The 22,173-nt window shown below is 41.7% G+C and overlaps 1 protein-coding gene across 2 annotated transcripts in view; it reads left to right on the top strand.

Annotated features, from left to right (window-relative positions):
- The window catches only part of FAM134C (family with sequence similarity 134, member C), a 44,896-nt gene extending 22,937 nt beyond the window's left edge, over positions 1-21,959 (top strand). The window contains exons 3-10 of one of the 2 annotated variants that reach the window (XM_008571886.1): positions 12,152-12,258; positions 14,398-14,428; positions 15,364-15,490; positions 16,126-16,210; positions 17,195-17,332; positions 18,333-18,493; positions 19,246-19,378; positions 19,807-21,959. In XM_008571886.1, coding sequence (XP_008570108.1) covers positions 12,204-12,258; positions 14,398-14,428; positions 15,364-15,490; positions 16,126-16,210; positions 17,195-17,332; positions 18,333-18,493; positions 19,246-19,378; positions 19,807-20,264 — 1,188 coding nt within the window. In that variant the 5' untranslated portion in view covers positions 12,152-12,203 and the 3' untranslated portion in view covers positions 20,265-21,959. The remainder of the gene's footprint in view (positions 1-12,151; positions 12,259-14,397; positions 14,429-15,363; positions 15,491-16,125; positions 16,211-17,194; positions 17,333-18,332; positions 18,494-19,245; positions 19,379-19,806) is intronic. The other variant, XM_008571885.1, reaches the window with a different exon arrangement.
- The last annotated feature ends 214 nt before the right edge of the window (positions 21,960-22,173 follow it).

The raw sequence follows: 22,173 nt of genomic DNA, 5'->3' as shown, positions 1-22,173 counted from the left end.
TTCTTCCCAGGGCCTTCCAGCTGTCCTCCCTGCTTTACCTGCGCCCGCACCCACTCCCGCACATCTGTGGGCAGGAGCTTCTGGTAACATCTTGAGCCGCTCTCAGTGAGCGAGAGCCCCTCTGTTTAGCCAGGGAAAGCTGTGTCCCTTTAAGGCAATTACCTTCCTTTTCTTGCCTGCCCAAGTGTGGTTTGAAGACTCCCTTCGGAGATTTTAGTAGTTACTGTTGGAGTGGAGGCGTGAGATGTTGAAAAGGTATCCATAGGTGTGATGAGAAAACAAGCTTGAGCGATTAGCCTGAATTAGCATGTTAAGTAACCTCTCCATCAGTCAAGGAAGTTTGTGAAGTCTGAGTGTCCGTGTGAGCCACCAAAGCAGCAACTTGAAAAATTATAAGCTTTTAAAGAACAGTTATGAAGTAGATTGTGAGATTTCACCCTTCTCAAAGCCTCCGTTGCCACTCCTCCCTGTTCCAAAGAATTAGGCATCCATAGCCACAGTTTATAGGCAAGGATATTGACGATGTCTAATAGTGTGTGTTCCTGAGCTGGAAAAGTGGCACTATAAATACGCTTTAAGTATCTGTATGTGTCATGCTCTGTGAAAATGGAACTGCTGCTCCTGTCAGTTGTCATCATCTAAAGTGCACTGGTCTTAAGAGGATCTACCAAGCTTAGTTAGTTTGGATTTATTCATAACAGGGGAAGTTCCAAGGAAATTGACTTGTAGGGGGGCTTCTACAGCTGCATGAAATGAGACTATTCTGGATAAACCTGAAACAACAAAGTATGTGGGGTTTTTGTTTTTTTAATGTGTCTTTGCCAAAAATAGCTCTTCTATTAAAATTCTTGGTTTTAAAATCAAAACACACATTATCCTTTGTCTGAAAGATTTTCAGTTTTCTGGAGAAGAACAAATAGTTCCAAGTTCATTGACCGGAAGATAGTGTTCAGTTATTAAGTTAATCCTCTCCCAGTTTGACGGACAGCTGGGTTAAAGGTGTCAGAGCAGTCTCTGTCTGGCCTTTGTTGCTTCCAAAGTCTTTAGCAAACTTGATGATAAACTTTCCTACTACATTCTTCACTCATTTTTGATAGTGCTTCTTCTGTGACCCCCAGGTTTCAACTTCTCTCCCATTGCTCTCTGTCAGAAACCCTTAACCTCACTCAGGAGCGTTTATCCAGTCAAAACTTCATTTCCCACAGTCAGTTTTGTACCCCTAGTAAGAAGGTTGGTCCTCATTAAACCAGTTTGTATCAAAGGATGACTGGCTGATGTAAAAAAAAAAAACTTTATCAGGGCTTAAGTGAATATTAAACCAAACGTTTATTAATGCAAATGATTTGCTAGCACGTATGTTGTTATTTTTGAGGAGGGACTTTTCACATGCCCCTTGCCTGAGAGAGATGTTTGAAGCAGAATGTGGGGTCATGGTCTACACATAAGGAGCTGCTGTGACTGGGACACATCTTGAAATGTTACAGTTAGTTTTAATTTGCTGGTCTCCAACAGTGTTCACTTAAGCTTATTAATATGCTGTTTAAGACTCTCACTCAGAACCCCCCTTTTGTACTCTGGGTCTCTTAAGGCATTGTCGTGATTGGTTATCTCTGGCATTTCCTGGTAGCTTCCCTGCTGTGTATCCAGAACACAGTTACTCTTTTTACATTCCCATTACACCAAGGAGGTGGGGGAGAGATATAAGAAAATGAGGGTGTGACTCATAAGACTGAAAGAACAGTTGAATGTGCCATTTATGGAGAGGACTGATACCTATGAAGGGTACAGACAGTGTTAATACCCCAGAGAATAGAGTATTCTGGCAGTGGAGTTCATAGAATTGTTTGGGGGAAATGAGCTTCCTTGGAAAGTAGTTTGAGGTTTAAAATGAAAGTTAGGCTTCACATTCCAGTACTGTCATAAATTGAGTGAGTGTTGACATTTCACTTAGGAATGTTGAAGAGTGACTATTTAGTTCTCATATATTTTAAATGTTTAGGAAAGGAAGGAAGATCATTAGTTCAGGTCAGAAAAATCAAATCTGGGGCCAGCCCGGTGGCGCACTGGAGAGTGTGTCGCTTGGGAGTGTGGCGGCGCTCCCGCCGAGGGTTTGGATCCCATGTGGAGACTGGTTCCCGCTCACTGGCTGAGCGAGGGGCGGGAGCAACACCGAGGGTTGCGATCCCGTGGCCAGTCCCGGTCCGGTCCGGGCGCGACACTGAGGGTTGCAATCCGTTGCTGGTCACGAAAAAAGACAAAAAAGAAAAAAAAAAAAATTAAAATTTTCAGATTTGTTTTTTTTTTTTTTTCTTTTTTGTCTTTTTTCGTGACCAGCAACGGATTGCAACCCACTGGTTCCCGCTCACTGGCTGAGCGAGGGGCGGGAGCAACACCGAGGGTTGCGATCCCGTGGCCAGTCCCGGTCCGGTCCGGGCGCGACACTGAGGGTTGCAATCCGTTGCTGGTCACGAAAAAAGACAAAAAAGAAAAAAAAAAAAATTAAAATTTTCAGATTTGTTTTTTTTTTTTTTTCTTTTTTGTCTTTTTTCGTGACCAGCAACGGATTGCAACCCACTGGTTCCCGCTCACTGGCTGAGCGAGGGGCGGGAGCAACACCGAGGGTTGCGATCCCGTGGCCAGTCCCGGTCCGGTCCGGGCGCGACACTGAGGGTTGCAATCCGTTGCTGGTCACGAAAAAAGACAAAAAAGAAAAAAAAAAAAATTAAAATTTTCAGATTTGTTTTTTTTTTTTTTTCTTTTTTGTCTTTTTTCGTGACCAGCAACGGATTGCAACCCACTGGTTCCCGCTCACTGGCTGAGCGAGGGGCGGGAGCAACACCGAGGGTTGCGATCCCGTGGCCAGTCCCGGTCCGGTCCGGGCGCGACACTGAGGGTTGCAATCCGTTGCTGGTCACGAAAAAAGACAAAAAAGAAAAAAAAAAAAATTAAAATTTTCAGATTTGTTTTTTTTTTTTTTTCTTTTTTGTCTTTTTTCGTGACCAGCAACGGATTGCAACCCACTATAGCAGTGCGCCACCGGGCTGGCCCTCATTACTTGTTTTGAATAATGGCACATTATTAACTGAAATGTTTTATGCATTTTGAGGTATTAGAAGATTGAATAGGGGTACAAAAAATCATCAGAATTCAGGTAGGTAGCATTTAACTTTCAGTGTTCTGTATTCTCCACAGTTTTTCTGTACCTGTGAATGTGCCCTCTTACATCTTAAAAAGCAAACAAACAAACAAAAAACGTAAAAGAGAGATAAATGTAAGTACCTTGTCACTGTAGTATTTCAAGGCTTTCACTTTTTTTTTTTTTTTCAGGTTCCAGAGAAATTATGGTGGCCATATCAGAGATCTTCCAGCCTAGATTTCTTCTGGTCACTGATCTGTTATTATCTCTAGGATAATAATAGAAATGTCAAGCCTTCCCTTCCAATAGCCTGTATTTTCATTAGCCTCAGTACTATCTGTAAATGAGAGGCAACAATAGTATATCCTGACAGGATCAGAAAAGAGCAAGTTCGAGTGACTTTTTGGTTTGACTCATACTATAGGAGATAAGGGGAGGGTGAGCCCTGGAAATGTGTGTGAACTCCCCCCAGCTCTCTCCTCCACTCCTCCTTCTACGAAGAGCACATGGTTCACAGAGGGCTAGATGACTGCTGAGCTCCTTTCCAGTGTTTATGCTTCTGAGATTCTAGGTGGGTGGTCTTTGAATTAGGGCTATTGATTTAAGAGTAGTCCACAAGCTGATTTCCTTTTGAGGTCTCTGTTGGGATCTGCTTTAACAGTCACTAGTCTGAGTCAACCATATTATACTTTTGGGGGTTATTGTGGAATCTTTTTTTCACACACACAAAAAAAGTGTTCCCTCCCTCCCCCACCCCAAAAAATAAAAAGACCTGAGAAATGATTCAGGGTAGACAGCAATTCTGACTTAAAAGGTTAGAATTTGAGGGGCCGGCCCGGTGGCGCACTGGATAGTGCGCCGCTTGGGAAGCGCGGCGGCGCTCCCGCCCGAGGGTTCGGATCACACGCACCCAAAAAAAGCTAGTAGGGAAACTTGCCAGAATTTGAACCCAGATCTGCCAAAACTCCAAAGTCAGACCATAATTGTGTCTCCCAGTGTGTAAATATCTATCAAATACTTTGTGCACATGTGTGAACATGCCAAACTTTGAATGATTTAAGTATAACCTGTATTTTAATACTTAGGACAGCATCATAAAATTAATTTCTAAATGAATATTGAAATTTATCCAGTTTCTATGTTTAGCAATTGGTGTTAATTTACCTCTCATAAGTGCTAGAAAGGTTCTACAATACCTCCTCCAGCCCTTTTATACTATTCAAGCTTTTTATTAGCCCTAATGTTGATTGCCTTCCCAGGGCATCTACTAGTTTGAGTATAATTTGTCTAATTAAATTTAAAGAAGAGATGTTTCAGGGAGCACCATTTCATCATTTCCTCTTAAACTCTATGCTGTGGACTTTAATGAGGACCTAAACCCCATCTTAACCCAGCCTTAGTTTCAGCACAGATGAGCTGTGCTTTTAGAATTTGAGCAAAAAACAATAGTGAGGAACAAGAAACAAAAGGGAGGACCTATGTAAGTAGAGACATTTGTTCTGTGAAAAAAAATCTACACATCAAATTTCAAATGAAATTTATTGAGCAGTGTTTCTAATGATAGTCTTTGGAGCGTTTTTCTTGTTGATTTTCGTAGCCAGAAAGACTTCCAAGGATGCCTTCATTTACTTTGCCTCTCTTTGCCTTCAGTATTCCATCTGTCCTAATTGTAAGGTTGGGTGGTTTCTCTCCATTAGCAGTTAGCTGGTTTCATTTCTGCTTTTGTGCAAGCAACAACTATCATTACATTATACAGGTTGGGTTAATTTTTTCCTTCTTATTTGCCAGTGACTGGCTCATTAAACAGACTGTCACAAGTACTATACAATAATGGGCTTTTTGTCCCTATAGGATGGGATGCTTTGTTCTGAAGTGCCACTGAGACAAGCTTACTCTGTAACAACAAAGGAACCTAGAAGTAGTATCTTCTTTTATTGAAAATAGAAATGTGGTCATTCCTTTATTTATAATTATAGCAAATTCTAATTTACCTGTACTAATAATTAGTATCCACATTATAGTTAATCTCAAAAAGATTATGTTTGCCTCTGGGATTTCTCATTATCTTTGTGAACACCAGTTTTCTATTCCAAGGGATATTTTATTTAGACTTAGATTTTAGCCCCTGACAAACCATATGGACAGTTTACAAAAGGAAAAATAAAAACAGAAACAATGAATATATAAAATTTCAATCACTAGTAATAAAAAAAATTCAAATATAAATGGCAATGGGTTACTAATTTCTGCTTATTAAGTTTTTAAAAATGATAATACTTAATTCTGGGGTAAATACGGAAAAATAGGCATATGGCTGATAGGAACATAAATGGGACAGCCTTTCTGGAAGGTAATTTGCCAACATATATTAAGCTACTTAAAAAGTGAATACCTTTTCTAGGGCTGGGGGAAATGGGGAGTAATTGCTAATGGGTATTGGTTTCTTTTAGGGTAATAAAAATGTTGTAAAATTATATAATGGTGATAGTTGCACAACTCTGTGAATGTACTAAAAACTGTTGAATTAGACAATTTAGAAAGGTGAATTTTATGGTATGCAAACTGTATCTTAATAAGCTGTTATAAAAAAAGTTAATGCCTTTTGACCCAGTAATTCCACTTAAAGTGGTTAATTACAGACAAGGATAAAGATTTATGCTCAGTGATCTATAGCTCAGCTTTTCTTTGTTACATCAACAATTGGAGGGCTAGCAGTTTAGCTCAGTTGGTTAGGGTGCGGTGTTATAACACCAGGGTCAAGGGTTTGGATCCCTGTACTGGCCAGCAACCAAAAAAAAAGAGAAGGAAACAGTTTAATTAGGGAAAGGTTTAAAAGACTAATGGTATATATGTATACTGCAGTTATTTTAAAGTTTTTAATGCTTTTCTGGTGGTATGGGAAAACATGTCTATGTATTATCAAGTGAAAAAAGGTTTTTAAACCAGGTATGCCATATACTTCCACAGTGGTTTTATGTGTGAATTATTATTATTATTTTTTTTTAAAGATGACTGGTAAGCGATCTTAACCCTTGACTTGGTGTTGTCAGTACCACGCTCTCCCAAGTGAGCTAACCGGCCATCCCTAGATCTTAACCCTTGACTTGGTGTTGTCAGTACCACGCTCTCCCAAGTGAGCTAACCGGCCATCCCTATATAGGAATCCAAACCCTTGGCCTTGGTGTTATCAGCACCACACTCTCCCAAGTGAGCCACGGGCCGGCCCTATGTGAATATTTTTTTAAATGAAGGAAATAATCTCTGTTCACATTTTACAGTTTGTGTATGGATGATGAATCATTTTTTAAACTTTTTATTACAGAAAACTTAAAACATATTCATAAGTAGAATAATATTTTGTCCCACCATGCACTCAGCTTCAAATTTTATCTATCCATGTCTGATTTTGTGTCTTCTGTATCCCAGTTCTTTTCTACCTCCTGTTTTGAGGCAAATCCTGTATGTCATATCATTTAATCTGTAGGTATTTCTGCATGTGTTTCTGAAAAATAGACTTTAAAAAAAACACTACCATTATTACTTGAAAAAATTAATGATTCTACTCAGTGTTCAGATGTGCAATCTTATAAATATTATAAATGATACTTTGTTTTTATAAAAAAAGTTTGGGTTAGGATCCAAGTAAAGTCCATATATCGGGATTCTGCTGTGTAACGTCCATATATCGGGATTCTGCTGTGTTTTGTTGAAGAAACCCTTTTGTCATGTAAAGTGTCCTACAGACTGGATTTTGCTGACTGCATCCCTGTGGCTTAGCATGTCCCCGTGTTCTCTGTATTCCTGTAAATTGGTAGTTGGATCAAGGCTTGATCAGATTCAGGTTCACAAAATTTTATTTTGTCAAAGCTATTTCACAGATAGTAATGTAGTAGTTTCATTTTACTTTCTTCTTTAGTTATTATATTTTCTAAACTTTCTCCAATAAACATGCTTGCCTTTGAAATAAGAAAAAAAAAATATCATTAAGAAAAAATAGACTGTGAGCCAACAATGGGTAGAAGTAATGGGCTATGGGGCCGGCCCGTGGCTCACTCGGTAGAGTGCGGTGCTGATAACACCAAGGCCATGGGTTCGGATCCCATATAGGGATGGCCGGTTCGCTCACTGGCTGAGCGTGGTGCTGACAACACCAAGTCAAGGGTTAAGATCCCCTTACCGGTCATCTTTAAAAAAAAAAAAAAAAAAAGAAGTAATGGGCTATGGCAGTCCCCAAATTGACTGTATTTGTGGCTGTTTTACTAAACTGGAAAGTTCTCAGGTTGATTATAGTAGCTGGGCAATGTTTTATGTGTTGTCTTATCAAACTTTTACACTGTTACATCCGCTTGTGAATTTTTTGGCTTCCATGAATAGACATTACAGGACTAAACTAACCCAGAGGAATCCTCCCTTATTTTCTTCTATCCCTTACCTATATTAATCTCAAAAGTACTTTATCTTCAATTATGTTTTGTCATTGCATATAGTTGCAGAGGTTTTTTTTACTGGTGGACTTCCGAGTTCCTTATCTAAAATGGCCAGTCTGATGTGATCTCACATCTAACACACATCAATCTGAAATTAATATTACCTCTTTAGGAATTTTGTATTGAGGGCTGGCAGGAAAGGAGGACTTATCAATATTTTTTGGTATTTGGTAGTCAGACCCCTAAGTAATTGTCTAGTTACCTTGGAAGAATCAACTCTAGTTTTTTTTTTTTTTTTTTTTTTCCTTTTTTTGAGACCGGCCGCACCGCACTCAGCCAGTGAGCGCTGTGAGCTCACCGGTCATCCCTATATAGGATCCGAACCCGCGGTGGGAGCGCTGCTGTGCTCCCAGCGCCGCACTCTCCCGAGTGCACCACGGGCTCAGCCCAACTCTAGTTTTTTTTTTTTTTTCCCTTTTTTGTCTTTTTTACTGACCGGCAACGGGATCGCAACCCTTGGAGTTGCACCCGCACCTCGCTCAGCCAGTGAGCGGGAACCGGTCTCTACATGGGATCTGTACCTCGGCAGGAGCGCCTCCACGCTCCCAAGCAGCGCACTCCAGTGCGCCACCAGGCCGGCCCCCAACTCTAGTTTTTTGAGGTGATCTTTCCATTAAGTTTTTATCTATTTGGAAGAAACTATTTTCTCAAGAAATGTTATTTTATATCACACAGAAAAACTTTTCTTCCTCTGAAGTTCTTGCAGCAGCTTGTTAAAGAAAAGGATACATCTGGGCCTAAAATTGATTTATGAACCAGGATTAATCTTGTTCAGGAAGATGCTCACAGTTTTAGCTATAATGACCCAGAAAGTACACCCTAATTAAAACTCTTCTCTGGCTCACCTTCATCTGCAGGATAAAATCCCAATACCCTTTATCATAAAAAGCCCTTTATGATCTGACTCCTGCTTCTCTTTCCATACTGATCCCCTTCCTCTGTTCTTTATGTTTCATTTCTATCAAACTGCTTAAAATCCCTTTAATATAACTTGCTAGCTTGCTCTTCTCCCTATCTGAATGTCCTCTCTCTTCCCCACACCCCTTGGCCCTGTTTTCTTACTGTTTATCTTTCAAATCCCAGTTTAGATGTCCTCCTCTTTGTCATTATTACCTTGTCATGTTAAATTGTAAACACCCCCCCCCACACACACAGAAATACACTTGAGAGTTAGGTTCATGTCTTATTCTTTTCTGTAACTGGGCTGCTTACCACAAGGCCTGGGCATATAAAGGCATTCAATAAATGTTCGTTGAATTGAGTTGAAGTATAGTTTATGAGAATGAAAGGTGAGGGTTATAATAAGCTACCAAAATAGTCCACATCTTGGAGAAACAGTATTTTTATTGCCATCATCTTTGGAAAACCACCTTTCTTAGGAGAGCTTAATATCCTTTCCCTTCACCAATTTCTATTTGTGTTAGTGATCGTGCTCTGGGAAGGGTAGATTGCAGGCAGTATGGATTTCCTCCCTACACAGCTCTTTTGAGTACTCTGGGGAAAGCAGCAGTCGCACCACATGCTGCTGTTGGGATGGGGAAGGAGCAGGGCTGGGGAGCAAGGAACTCTAGAGCCCTTATCCTTGGCCGTGTTAAATTTGCTTGTTTGTTAGGATGATGCACTGGCTTTGGGAGTTTAATGGCCCGAGGCAGCTCTAAAGGCTTATTTCTGTTAAGCTGCTTTCATTCTTTAATCTCACATATAATTACAGTATCCTTTAAGTGGTGGAGTGGAAAAATTGAAATAGGGTTGCCTGGATATCTAAGTTCTCCTTTTTTCCTTCTATCCCTCATTCTTTGTATAGTTTTAAAAATGTTATTTTAAAAAATTACACAACAAGATGAATCCACATTTATTGCAAAAAAAGGACAAAAATGTCTAGAGGCAGAATTTAATGTTCCTCTGCCAGTCCCTGTGTATGCATATGTATTCATATATATACCCAGATAAAGCTTTTTATTTTTATAATGTGATAAGGATTATACTCTTAGTATTGTTCTGTGATTATGTCAAGTCATTAGGTCATGTGTTGAGTTAAAAGAGATGAGGTCATTCCAGAGTGATTTATACCACTGCGTGGTCATCTTTACCCTTGTTTGGTCAAATCCTATGATAATAGCTAATAACACTACTACATTGTAAAATTGAATAGAACTGTGTGCTAAGCATGTATTAAGTGCCTTGTATTTTTTCTTCTTAGCTTTTTGGCCAAGATCAAGTGTGATATTTTATAGGTGATTAAGTATGTTGTTTCTAATACCCACAAGCAATCCTGCAAGATTTGTTATTGTTAACATCACATTGTATATGAGGAAACTGATTTACTCAAGGTCACATGACTGTTCAGGGAATCAAACTCAGGCCAGTCTAACTATAAAAGCTGTGTCTTACAGTCCTGCTGTAGCTCTACCACCTCTCTGGTGATGCCATTTGGCTTCCCTCTAGATCTTAGAACAGCATTTCCCAAACCATCTGTGGTGAAGTACTAGTGGTGATTTTTTCCCTCAATCTGTTGCAAATTAATTCTTTTGTAAAATACAATATAAACGAGTTACTAGAAAAATTAATTTTAAAAAGATATAGAAACTATAAGCTCAACTATATTATTAGGGCTGGTCTGATGGTAGTGGGTTATCAGAACTCATAGTGACATTAGTGCCACTAAAGTTGGTATACAACCCCCCACTTCTTAATTTGACTGGCTTTAAAAAAAAGACAAAAATGTATTGTTAGATTCAAAATAACTTGGTCAAATTGCTATAAAAATATCTAAGTGCTTACTTTCGATTTCCATACTTCTCCACAGACTGGTAAAATCAGCTTGTGGGCCACACTGTACCACACATACCCTGCAGGGCACTGCCTGAGAGGCTTCAGCGTGGTATAATAGAAAGAGCCATAAGAACTAGTTTTTGTTTGTTTTAATATTTTATTGTGAAAGATTTTAAACATATACAGAGGTAGAGAGAATAGTGCAAGTAAAGAATCCCATATACCCATCACCCAGCTTCAGCAATTATCAACTTATGGTCAATCTTGTTTCATCTATTTGTATACACTTTCCCTTGCCAAACTATTATTCTGAAGCAAATCACAGATGTCATATTATTTAATTCATAAATATTTTAGTATTTATCTCTAAAAGAGTGATTCTTTTATTTTTTAATTTTTTTATTTTTATTTTTATTTTTTTTTGTCCTTTTTGTCTTTTTTCGTGACCGGCAACGGATCGCAACCCTCAGTGTTGCGCCCGTACCGGACCGGGACTGGCAACGGGATCGCAACCCTCGGTGTCATGACCGCACCTCACTCAGACAGTGAGCCGCCGGTCTGTATGTGGGATCCGAACCCTCGGCGGGAGCGCCGCCGCGCTTCCCAAGCAGCGCACTGTAGCAGTGCGCCACCGGGCCGGCCCCAAGAGTGATTCTTTTAAAACATAACTATTCTAACATTACATCTAAAAAATTAACAATTCCTTAATATCATCAGATGTACTGTGTTCACACTTTCCAGATTGTTCAGAATGTCTTTTTATGGTTGGTTCCTTCAAAGAAGAACTAGCTTTTCTTTCATTTTATTGATGTGATGTATTACATCTATTGATTTTCACGTGTTATACAAGGCTTGCAGCCTTGGGATAAATCCCACTTGGTTGTGGTATATAATATGTTTAATAGTTGCTGAATTCAGTTTGCTAGCATTTTATTGAACGTTTTTGCATCTATATTCATAAGGGATATTGGTCTGCAGTTTTCTTATGTCTTTGGCTTTGGTATCAGGGTAATGCTGGCCTCACAAAATAAATCAAGAAGTTTCCTCCTTTTCAATTTTTTGGAAGAGATTGAGAAGCATTGGTGTTAATTCTGAAGGACTAATATTTAGATGTAGTTTTAGTGCGAACTTTCTCTGTGACTGTAATCAAGTCATTTTACATTTTTGGGCCACAGTTATCTGTAAAAGCATATCTAGTTGAATTAAATGCTCTTTAATGCATCTCTGTTGGTTTGTTGTCTAACAATAGGGTCTAATTTGGTAGAAAGATGTTTGCTTTCATTATAACAACTTATCAAGGATGAATTTCTCACTGAAATTAATAGAACTTTGGACTGGAAAATTGAAAGGGATTTTAAGAGGTGATTTGATTTAGTCCTCTGCCTTTATAGTAGCAAATTATTATCTTTGCAATCAAAGGCCAGTAGCTTTGTTAGTCTAAAGAACCAGAAGCTGCAAAGCATCTCCTGAGAGATAATTGATCATATTCAAAGAAAAGCAAAAAAAAAAAAAAAAAGAATTGATCATATTGGCACAAATGAAGAGTTCATTAAAGAGAATGCTAGGAAGAATAAAGGGAATGCTAGGAAGGTAGAATAGCCAAGGTCCAGAAAGTTTAAATGAATTTACCCAAGGTATATAACTAGTTAGTGTCAGAACAAAAAAATTCAGATCTATTTACTACCTCTAATGCACGTGTAGTCTTTTTTAAAATTAGCTTAATTGGATAATAATTTTTCTTTTTCCTTCTCTATAGGTTCTTTGCACTGACATCCCTTCGTCTTGTGTTTTTACTTGCATTCGGCTTGATGATTGTTGTGTGCATTGATCAATGGAAGAACAAAATCTGGCCAGAAATAAAAGGTGAGTTTGTTAGCATTTAGAACAATCTAAACTGTAAATGGTTTTTCCCATAATTTTTATCTTTAGTTTTGGGGGCCTTATGAGGGAGCGGGTATGTGGAGCTGGGGACTATTTTTTGAAGTCTGAATTATTTGCTTTAAGAGACTTGAGGGGCTTGTGCACCATCTGTGGTCTTTAGAACTGGATTCTGCCTTTCCCATTGTTATTAAGCTCAGGAAATCTATATCCACCACCTGAGATATTCTTGCCAAAATAATTGGCCTGAGGAAAAAGTAGTCCTCTTTTTTTTTTTTAAATAATTTTCCTCATTGGATACTACATCTTTACTGAGGCAATATCAATTTACCTCTTAGGAATTTCTTTTAAGTTACTTATTTGCAAAACACTAAACTAGGTGTTGTGACTTACAGAAAGTACCCTAAGATATGGTTCTTTTATTCAAAGATTATATATACATAAACATATGAAAAAAATGACAGTTATAGAACAATACCAGCGATGTCACAGTATAGTATGTGATCAGTATATTAGTCATGTATTTTGGCTCTAGCTCAAGCCTTGAATAAAGCAAAAGATTTGGACAGGTAGAGAGAAAAAAGTATGTTTCTTTTCTTTTTCGTGGCTGGCCAGGACAGGGATTTGAACCCTTGACCTTGATATTATAACACTGTGCTCCTCGACTGAGCTAACTGGCCAGCTCAAGAAAGTATGTTTCTAGAAAGGCCAGTAGTTTGATTAGTCTAAAGAACCAGAAGCTGCAAAGCATCTCCTGAGAGATAATTGATCATATTCAAAGAAAAGCAAAAAAAAAAAAAAAGATTTGATCATATTGGCAGGAATGAAGAGTTCATTAAAGGGAATGCTAGGAAATAAAACTGGAAGTATGTTGGGATTAGAGTTTATAAGGCCTTCAAGTTAGGCTTAGAAGTTTAGACTTTATCCTGTAGATAGTGGGTAGTCATTGAAGATTTTTTTTTTTTTTTTTTTTAAAAGATGACCGGTAAGGGGATCCCAACCCTTGACTTGGTGTCGTCAGCACCACGCCCAGCCAGTGAGCGCACTGGCCATCCCTATATGGGATCCGAACCCGGGGCCCCGGTGTTATCAGCACCACACTCTCCCGAGTGAGCCACGGGCCGGCCCTGAAGATTTTTTTAATTAGAAATATATTCTAAGATTTTAGTAAAGATTAATTTGGTAGCATTTTAGAGGACCACATGGAAGGAGAAAAGGGGGAAGGAGGAAGACCTGTTAAGAGACTATGGCAGTGTCTTTGTGAGTAGTAGTCAGAGAGGTAGGTGTCCATGAAAACAGGTGCTGGATGGCTTAGAGAGCTGTGAAGAAGGAAGACACATCAAGACTGATAAATAGTTAGATGTGGGTCAGAAGAGTAAGGGATAAAAAGCTGCCTAGGATTTTAAAGCTAGGAGAGTGGGAGAATGGCAGCACAGTTAGTAGATATAGCAAACGCAGGCAGGGGAGTTGGTTCAGATGGGAGGTGAGCGGGAGGAAAATTAATGTAGATTTTAGACATGTTAATTTTGAAGTTACTGGCAGGATATTCAAACCAGTGTATACAGCTTTTAAATATATTCCCATCCTATTTTATAGAGACTTCAAGGAATTATGTAGTTCATTCACCTGTCTTATGGCTGGTGAATGTCAAAAGACATAATTCAGGGTAGATAATGGGTCTCTTTTTAAAGAGAATAGGCAGATTTCTGGGGTTGGAGTAGTTACAACATGCCTTGGTAGCCTGGCATATGTGTATGATGCCTTGGTAGCCTGGCATATGCGATGTGTATGAGTAACGCAGATATACTCAAGGGTTGGGATGGACCACTTTTCCTGTACACCTTGGCTTTTAGCTGAAGTAATTAGAGGGGGCTTTAATGGGCCATGTAGATCCCCATTCCTCCCAATGTGCCCCCACCCAAGAAATGAGCACCATAAGCCATTATTCCCTCGTCCCTAGCTCCCTAACTCTGGCAGTATAACATGGTATCTCCTTTTTATTGGCTATTACTGTTTTCTTTTCCCCAAACCTATTAAAACTTGAGCTGTCAGACCAACAGCCTAACATTTTCATGTTTAGTTTTTCCCTACCAACTAATGCTGGTGTTTGTTTTAATATTGTAGTGCCAAGACCCGACGCATTAGACAATGAGAGGTATGGAACACTAATTAAATCCCTTTTTGTTGCTCTGATTGATTCTCTTATAATATTCTGGTTACCTGTTGTTAACCCATGTTCTGGACACAGTGTAAGCTGAGAACCTAGTCTGTTCCAAATATTTTAACATTCTGAAGTTCAAGGCAGCAATATGTTGAGATGGCCAGTGTCTTCTGATCTTTACAAGAGGAGTTTCTGAAAAAGAAGCATTACAGTACCCCATAACCTGACATGCCGGGGAATTAGCTGAATTATTCAACCTCAGTTTTAAAACTTAGAGGCAACTAACTTCATTTGTCTCCTGGCTTTTATACCAGGTCATTTAGTGTTTTCTGTGACCGCTGGCTATTTAAAGTTCTTGGTCAGAAAACACATTGGTTCCTGGCATCAGCAAGCCAAAGCCAAAGATTCCTCTTCTGTCTTCCAGCTCCTGCTTTCATTTCTCGGTTCATCCACCCCATATGTTTGATCCAAGGGATTTTCTCTGCTATAGTTTATTTTGGTTTTGCTTTATTTATTTTCTCTCTGAGGGGCACATTCACCATTGCTTCCCCCTCAGCAGCAGTGATGTCAGTCAGACTGTACTTTACTGTTATCCCTGGATTGCAATCACAGTGAATTGCAATGATCTGAGTGCAGGGAAGAAAATATTTCTAAGCACAAAGGGCCCTGGAGCTGATGGCAGGTTTATACACGTGGATTGGGCTGGTTGCTCATAGGGTGGAGTTGTCAGAACAAGTTTGCTCTTCTAGTCCCTAAATTCAAGTTTCAACCTGGTGAGCCAAGAAGAAAGTCATGCTTCACCTCCAGAGCACTTGGGACTAGTCACTTCCCAGCCACTGTTTAAACCCAGAAGCACTGGCTGCCCACGTAGCAAGAATGGGGGACCCTCAGAACCCTCCTTTCACAGCTCCCCCTTCTCTCTTCCATAGCTGGGGCTTTGTGCACCCTCGGTTGCTCAGCGTGCCCGAGCTCTGCCACCATGTAGCTGAAGTCTGGGTTAGTGGGACCGTTTTTATAAGGAATCTTTTGCTTTTCAAAAAGCAAAACCCAGGCAAGGTAAGACTCTTCCCTTTTTCACTTTCACCTCTGGCCTCTCAGTTCAGTTCATGCTAAACTAAAACAACTCCTTTATCACGTATCCTCATTCAAGAAAGAAAAGACTGTGACGTTTGTAGAGACAAAGGAGAGTTGTAGGAAGGGGCTTCTAACCAGCCATTAGGATTCAGGCAAGAGCTGATGACTTCTCATTTGGCGTGCTTGCCAGATTAGGCCATATTCTTGTCCAAGATGGGAAAGAAAGCTTGCTTGTGTACGTTCTGTGTCATATTAAACATGTGATATGTTGTTGGGTTTTTTGTTTTTGTTTTTTCACTTTGACTTAAAAAAACCACTACCAGCATTTTCAGAGAGAATTTTTGGCTGAATCCTATTCAAACTGATTTTCAGGCACGAAAGGTGCAGCCCTATGGGGTTAGCCACCTAAGAGGAGTTTGAATAGAAAGGGACATCCTCGTCTTCCTCCAGAGTCACCATTGGATGGAAGAGTGGCTCTATCTGTCATTGTGATATGTCCATGCTTGACTTATAGATCATAAGAATTTTTCAGTCACATCTCCACATTAACCCTCCATCCCCACCCCAGCCCCTCACCATGTGGTAGAAACTTAATACTGTTTTTTTTGACTCCCCAGTTCTGCTTGCTGAGCTGTGGGATACTGACCTTTTTGGTCGTTTTAGGCCGCTACATCCCTGGGCTCCTGCTGTCCTACTTGATGCGTAAGTATGACTTATACCTCCCGCATGTGATGTACCCTATTCATAGCGTTTCCAACCACAGCTAACTCTGGGTCTAGGGAGAGGACTTTATATTTCACTTCTCCAGGAAATGACTTTTATATTTTCATGACCTATTTAGTGTCATGAATATCTTTCTTCTTGGCTCTCCACATATAAAGTTCATTTCTTACCACTGGTTTTAGAAATTGGGGAGGGTCCACTAATGAATATTGTATTGTCAACTATAAAACATGGCCTGTCCATATTTAAGGAGGGATTTTATTTTTTTCTGGCGGCTAGCTGGTACTGGGATTGGAATCTTTGACCTTGGTGGTGTCAGCACCATGCTCTACCAAGTGATAAGGAGGGAATTTTTAGAATCAGTGTATTATATAATAGCAGAGCATAACTCTTGGGCTTCCTCTACTAGGTTCTGTTTATCTTGGAACACCTTTTCCGCCCCCGGAGCACATTTTTGTAAATTTACTTATTTCCTGTTGACATGTCCTCTGCTTGCTTGGGACTGGGAGAACTGAGTAATTATGGCTGTGGCCATTATATATAAGAACTTCATACGATATGTAGTTTCTGAGGAATTGTTACCCTTTAGCCTTGTTTATGGCTCAGTAACACCCATATGGAAGTGACTACGCTGCCTGGTTCTGCGCTTGGCGTGTCAGTAGCACAGCCCTGTGCTATGCCACTACAGAAGTACCCGCCCTCAAAAACCCCTTCGTTAGGTGAAGATGACTAGCAGAATTAAGCAGAACTGTTCCCTGTCAGTAGCACAGCCCTGTGCTATGCCACTACAGAAGTCCCCGCCCTCAAAAACCCCTTCGTTAGGTGAAGATGACTAGCAGAATTAAGCAGAACTGTTCCACACTAAGCGTCTAAGCCCTAAGGACACAATAGCAGAGGGATAATTAGGATTCTTTTGTTCAGCCCCCTCTCCATTTTGCCACTGTTTCCCACTCCTCCTCTCAGTTGTTACTGTCATGATGTGGCCCCTTGCTGTGTATCACCGACTGTGGGATCGAGCATATGTGCGACTGAAGCCGGCTCTGCAGCGGCTGGACTTCAGTGTCCGTGGCTACATGATGTCCAAGCACAGAGAGAGACAATGTAAGTGTCATGGGGGAGCTTCCTTCCACTCGGGCAATTTGCGGAAAAGGAGCCCGTAGGTCTGACATACTGGGTAGTTCTTCAAAAGTGAGGGAAGTAGGGGGGTGGTTGGTGGGGGAGAAGTGGTGGTTAAAAGTGAAATTCAGTTCCAGGGAAAACTATGCAGGCTTGCCAGTTTTTCTCATTTGGGATCCTAGACTCTGCTATTTCAAACAAATCTAAGAAAAGCTCTCCCAAGTTGACTAAAAGGCAGACAGTGAAGATATCCCTAGTATTAGCTGCTATTTATGAAGCACTTTCCATGTGCCCACGCACAGTACTGGTTGCTCTGCATATGTTACCTGATGGTACCTTTACAATAACCTTGAAAAGTGGTTGGTATAAGCCTCTTCCAGTTGAGGAAATCGAGGCTCAGAGTTTGTAAATGTCAGAGTAGGTCTTTTCAAGTCCTAAGCCTAGCCTTTTTTCACTACTGAAAGCTGCATTCAAAAGGTGATTAAAAACTGCTACCTCAGAGGCCAGAAGTGTACTAGCCTGAGATCCATCCAACACTTTAATGATGGTAGTGTGAACTTTTTCTTCTCTTCTGTGGACTTGTCAGGTTGGGTGTTTCCTTAAGCCCTGGCCTTCAAAGAGTCCTGCACATGGTCACCAAGGCCCACCTCCCCTTGGGGCAGCCACTTGAATCATATCAGTCCTCAAAAGCCTGATTTAACCACGGTGGGCATCATCTTTTGCCCTTTCTACAATAATATCCACTTGCCACCTTGACATCAGGTCTGCCTCTAGCTGATCCTGAGAGTCGACGATGAGCCTGGTATTTGATCATCTGACTAGAATAGAAATGTTGGGAGTTAGTAGAGATAGGGATGTTAGAAGAGAGAACTTTCTTTCCTGTGTTATTAGCTCACCTTGCCACTTAGGCTCAGCAGCCCTGTCCTCAGGTATTGTTATATAGGCTTAGGGCCATATTCAGAGGGGCTCTTTCTCTTATGTTCAGATTTTATGCCTTTGAAGTCCAAAGGGGGGTTTATCCCCTCCAGCCAAGGCATCAAGATCTTCTGCTCTTTCCACATAGTGCACCGCAGAGCTCTACACCCAGAACGTGCCACAGACAACCACAGTGACAGTGAAGAGGAGCTTGCTGCCTTCTGTCCTCAGGTATCTTGAGTGTGGGAGCTGCTCCACTGGCCAGTATTCCTTAGTTCTCTTTTAACCGTCTGACAGTTCACATTTAGGCAGTAACCAGGTTTCAAGCTCATCATGGGCTTTACAAGGCCTTAGATTCCCCTTGCTCCCAAGAGCAGTGAAAGGAGAGAAGATAGTGTTATATTGGGACTTTGTACCTAGATCTCAATGTGAGCCTGGTGACTAGCGCACCCTCTTCCATGTCTCCTTTTATCCTACCATCATGGAAGAACTTCTGGAGCTGGTGTGTCATCTTTTAAACAGCCCAGTCCACCCTTAGTTCTGGGCAGTGTGTGAAACATTCTGGCCATCTGTGAAAAGTAATCTCTGGATTAATTGCTTGCTCAAGAGTAAGTGAGTCTATGGCAACACCACCCTGAATGTGCCTGATCTCATCTGATCTCAGAAGCTAAGTGTCAGGCCTGGTTAGTACTTGGGTGGAAGACTGCTTGGAAATGCTGGGTGCTGTAGGCTTTAAACAAAACAAAACAAAACAAACAGTAAGTGGGTAATTGACTCCCAAGACTGCTTTTCTTCCTAGGCTCAAGAGATTGATGAATAAGGGGGAGTAGCCTAAAAGAGGTAGAGATTTTGGCTAAAGGCCCCATCTATTTCTAGTTACAGTGGTAGCCCTTAGGGCCAGCTAATTAGTAAAGCTGTAACTGGGGACTGTACCTGATTCCTAAAGCATCATCTCAGGTTTGTTGGTCTTTTCTTTTCTTAAGCTGGATGATTATACTGTTGCCAGGGAATTGGCCATCACAGACTCTGAGCACTCGGATGCTGAGGTCTCCTGTACAGACAATGGCACATTCAATCTTTCAAGGGGCCAAACACCTCTAACAGAAGGCTCTGAAGGTGAGGGGAACCTTTGACCTGAGTTGATAATGGCTCTTGACTGTTGCCTCTCAGCTTCCCTGGACAGGGAGGATACTGGTGCCCCTCTGCTCCTGTTTTCTGAGCTGTGGATCAGGTGGCAGAATAGCCTGAGGGGTGTAGCTATAAGTGGGATGGCACTGCTGCTTTTCTCAGAACGCTCTCCCTTAGTAGCCTCAGGCTCCAGCCTCAAGGGGGGCACAGTAGAGGAAGAGAAGGGGAGTTCTCTGGCCAGTAGAAATTATAGCCATCTGTAAGTAGAGGGGAGTAGCTAACCAGTCCATGGGTTTGATTCCCTGGAGAAATCCAGGGTGGGAAAAGTCTAGTTATGTGGGGCTGACTTTTTGTGGTACTGGGGCACAGGAGGACCGAGCAGCTGCCATGTCTCTGACACCCTTTTATTCTCTCAGACCTCGATGGTCACAGTGATCCTGAGGAATCCTTTGCCAGAGACCTTCCAGACTTCCCTTCCATTAATGTGGATCCTGCTGGTCTGGATGATGAAGATGACACCAGCATTGGGATGCCCAGTTTGATGTACCGTTCGCCACCAGGGGCTGAGGAGCCCCAGGCCCCCACCGCCAGCCAGGATGAGGCTGCACTGCCAGAGCTCCTGCTTGGTGCCCTACCTGTAGGATCCAATCTCACCAGCAACCTTGCCAGCCTGGTATCCCAGGGTATGATCCAGCTGGCCTTGTCACGGGCTTCCCAGCCAGGCCCTTCTGGCCCACCTCCCCGGAGAGCAACAAGAGGCTTCCTCCGAGCCCCCAGTTCAGACCTGGACACTGATGCTGAGGGGGATGACTTTGAACTTCTGGACCAGTCAGAGCTGAATCAGCTGGACCCTTCCAGTTCCAGGAGCCACTGAGGCAGAGATTCCTTTTGGGGATCACTGTGGTTTAGGGTTTTTTCCCTCCCTATCCCACTTAAGGTGACAGGGCAAGGGAAGAACCCAGGTCCCATCACCTGAGTTATATTTGTATGCTTGGTGCCCTGGTTGATGCTCAGAGGCCTGCTTAGAGTGGATACTCACTCCCCTACTACCAGCTGGACCCCCATGTTTGAGCTCAGTCATTGAAATGAGAGTATGCTCCCTTGAGGGAGGCTTCTCTCTATCAGGTTAGTACTCTGGGGAACAAAGTAGCCAGGGATGTTGGTTCCCCTTTAAGCAGGTGTTGCTGTTTGCTTTTAGGTATGGGTGCCCAGGAGCCCTCACCGATAGAAGAGCCCATCTCTTCCTTCCTCCCTTGATCACCTCCCTAGAGCCGCCAAAGTCAGGCAGCAGCTGGAAGAGTTACATTTTCAACTTATTTTGTTAAGCCACAATTTGGTTTTTTTTTAAAAGCAAGCTTGTCTTTTAGTTCTGCAGAACAGCCCTGCTCCCTCTCCTACTAGCCCATCCTTATTTCTTGAAACCTGACCCCCAGTCCTCCAAAATATTGTTTGTGAAATTTAAGAAATGTGAACATGATGTGGTGATAAACCTCTTCTACATCACCTTGGGCCATGGGGGTCAGCTGGCTGGGAGGGTTAGTGAGTGCCTTTGTATCTTGAGGTCTCACTGAATCTTCTGGGGCTGTGTGGTTGTGTTTGGTGCTGCTAACCCCTGGCTCCATTTGATCATCAGCCTGAGCAGTGAGCAAAGCAATACCATACCCATTTCTATGTTCCTTTTCCTTCTGCTCCTCCTTTGGAGAAGCAATAATTCCATGGAGGATGGCACTTTACAAATGGCTCCATGGTATTCATCCCAGGAGCCACCACTTCTTGCACCAGCTGTTCTTACTCTTCTCAACTTGGCAGGGTCTCCTTTGTAAGAATGAGCCGTTAGAAAGAATGTGTCTGTAACCAGCAGACTCCTCTGAGGGGTATCTGTTCTGCCACCCCTAGTAAAATCATGTGAGAAAAAAGCCCCCAAATAGTAATTGGTTCTAAACCTGTGCCAGTCTATAGCTTCTTTCTGCTTTCCCAATCAGAGCTCAAGCCAAACTCTTATATCCTCTTTCCCTCTGCATTAACCCTTTGCTGATCCTCAGGGACCACTCCCCCAACACCCTCATACTTGGGTGAGGGATGTTGGACAGAGCCCATTTTCATGTGCTGCAGGTGGGGTGCGCTAACATGTTTGCTCTTGGTTAATGGACAAGGTACAGAGGCCAGGGAGTGAAGATAGTTAATAGTGAGAAGGGAGAAGAGCTAGGTGCCTGCCCCATAGTTACGTATCTTTGTGTGAAGGTTTGGGGTAATGGCATCCCCCCACTCTAGGGTTCTCAAACAGACTTTGGACACCTCTTTTCGCAGAGCCCAGATGTCTTACAGGTGAGCTCTGATGTGGAAAAAATGGGAGGTGTGGGAAAGGAGTGAGATTTTGTGTTTGCATGAGTGTGTGTAGCTTCAGGCCTTGGGGAGTTGGCAAGAGGGAGGGAAGGAAGGAGAGCAAAATCTTTGGAAGGTGTTTCTTGTACCTGGGGGATCCTGCTCTGAATCTCCTTAGTTCTCCACTGTGAATTGGGGGTGGGTGGGTACGTGGGTGCTGGGGAATAAATCTTGTATGAGAACAATCTTTAAGAGACTGATGTTGCATGGTGTCCTACCCTTGATAAAGGTATTGGTCTTCTCTTGTTAATCTAAGTTCTGATTAATTTGAGGAGGTGACAGCCTTAGAAAAGAAAGCCGAGGTGAGAGAAAGACCTACCTGCTCATCCCTGTTTTTCATTTGTGGTAGCTAGAACAATCACCATATATGAGGCCACTTCCCCTCCTTGGAGAGCCCACGT

Source organism: Galeopterus variegatus, unplaced genomic scaffold (genome assembly GCF_000696425.1).
Source record: "Galeopterus variegatus unplaced genomic scaffold, G_variegatus-3.0.2 Scaffold733, whole genome shotgun sequence".
Taxonomy (NCBI): domain Eukaryota; kingdom Metazoa; phylum Chordata; class Mammalia; order Dermoptera; family Cynocephalidae; genus Galeopterus; species Galeopterus variegatus.
This window is presented reverse-complemented; position numbering and strand designations above follow the sequence as displayed.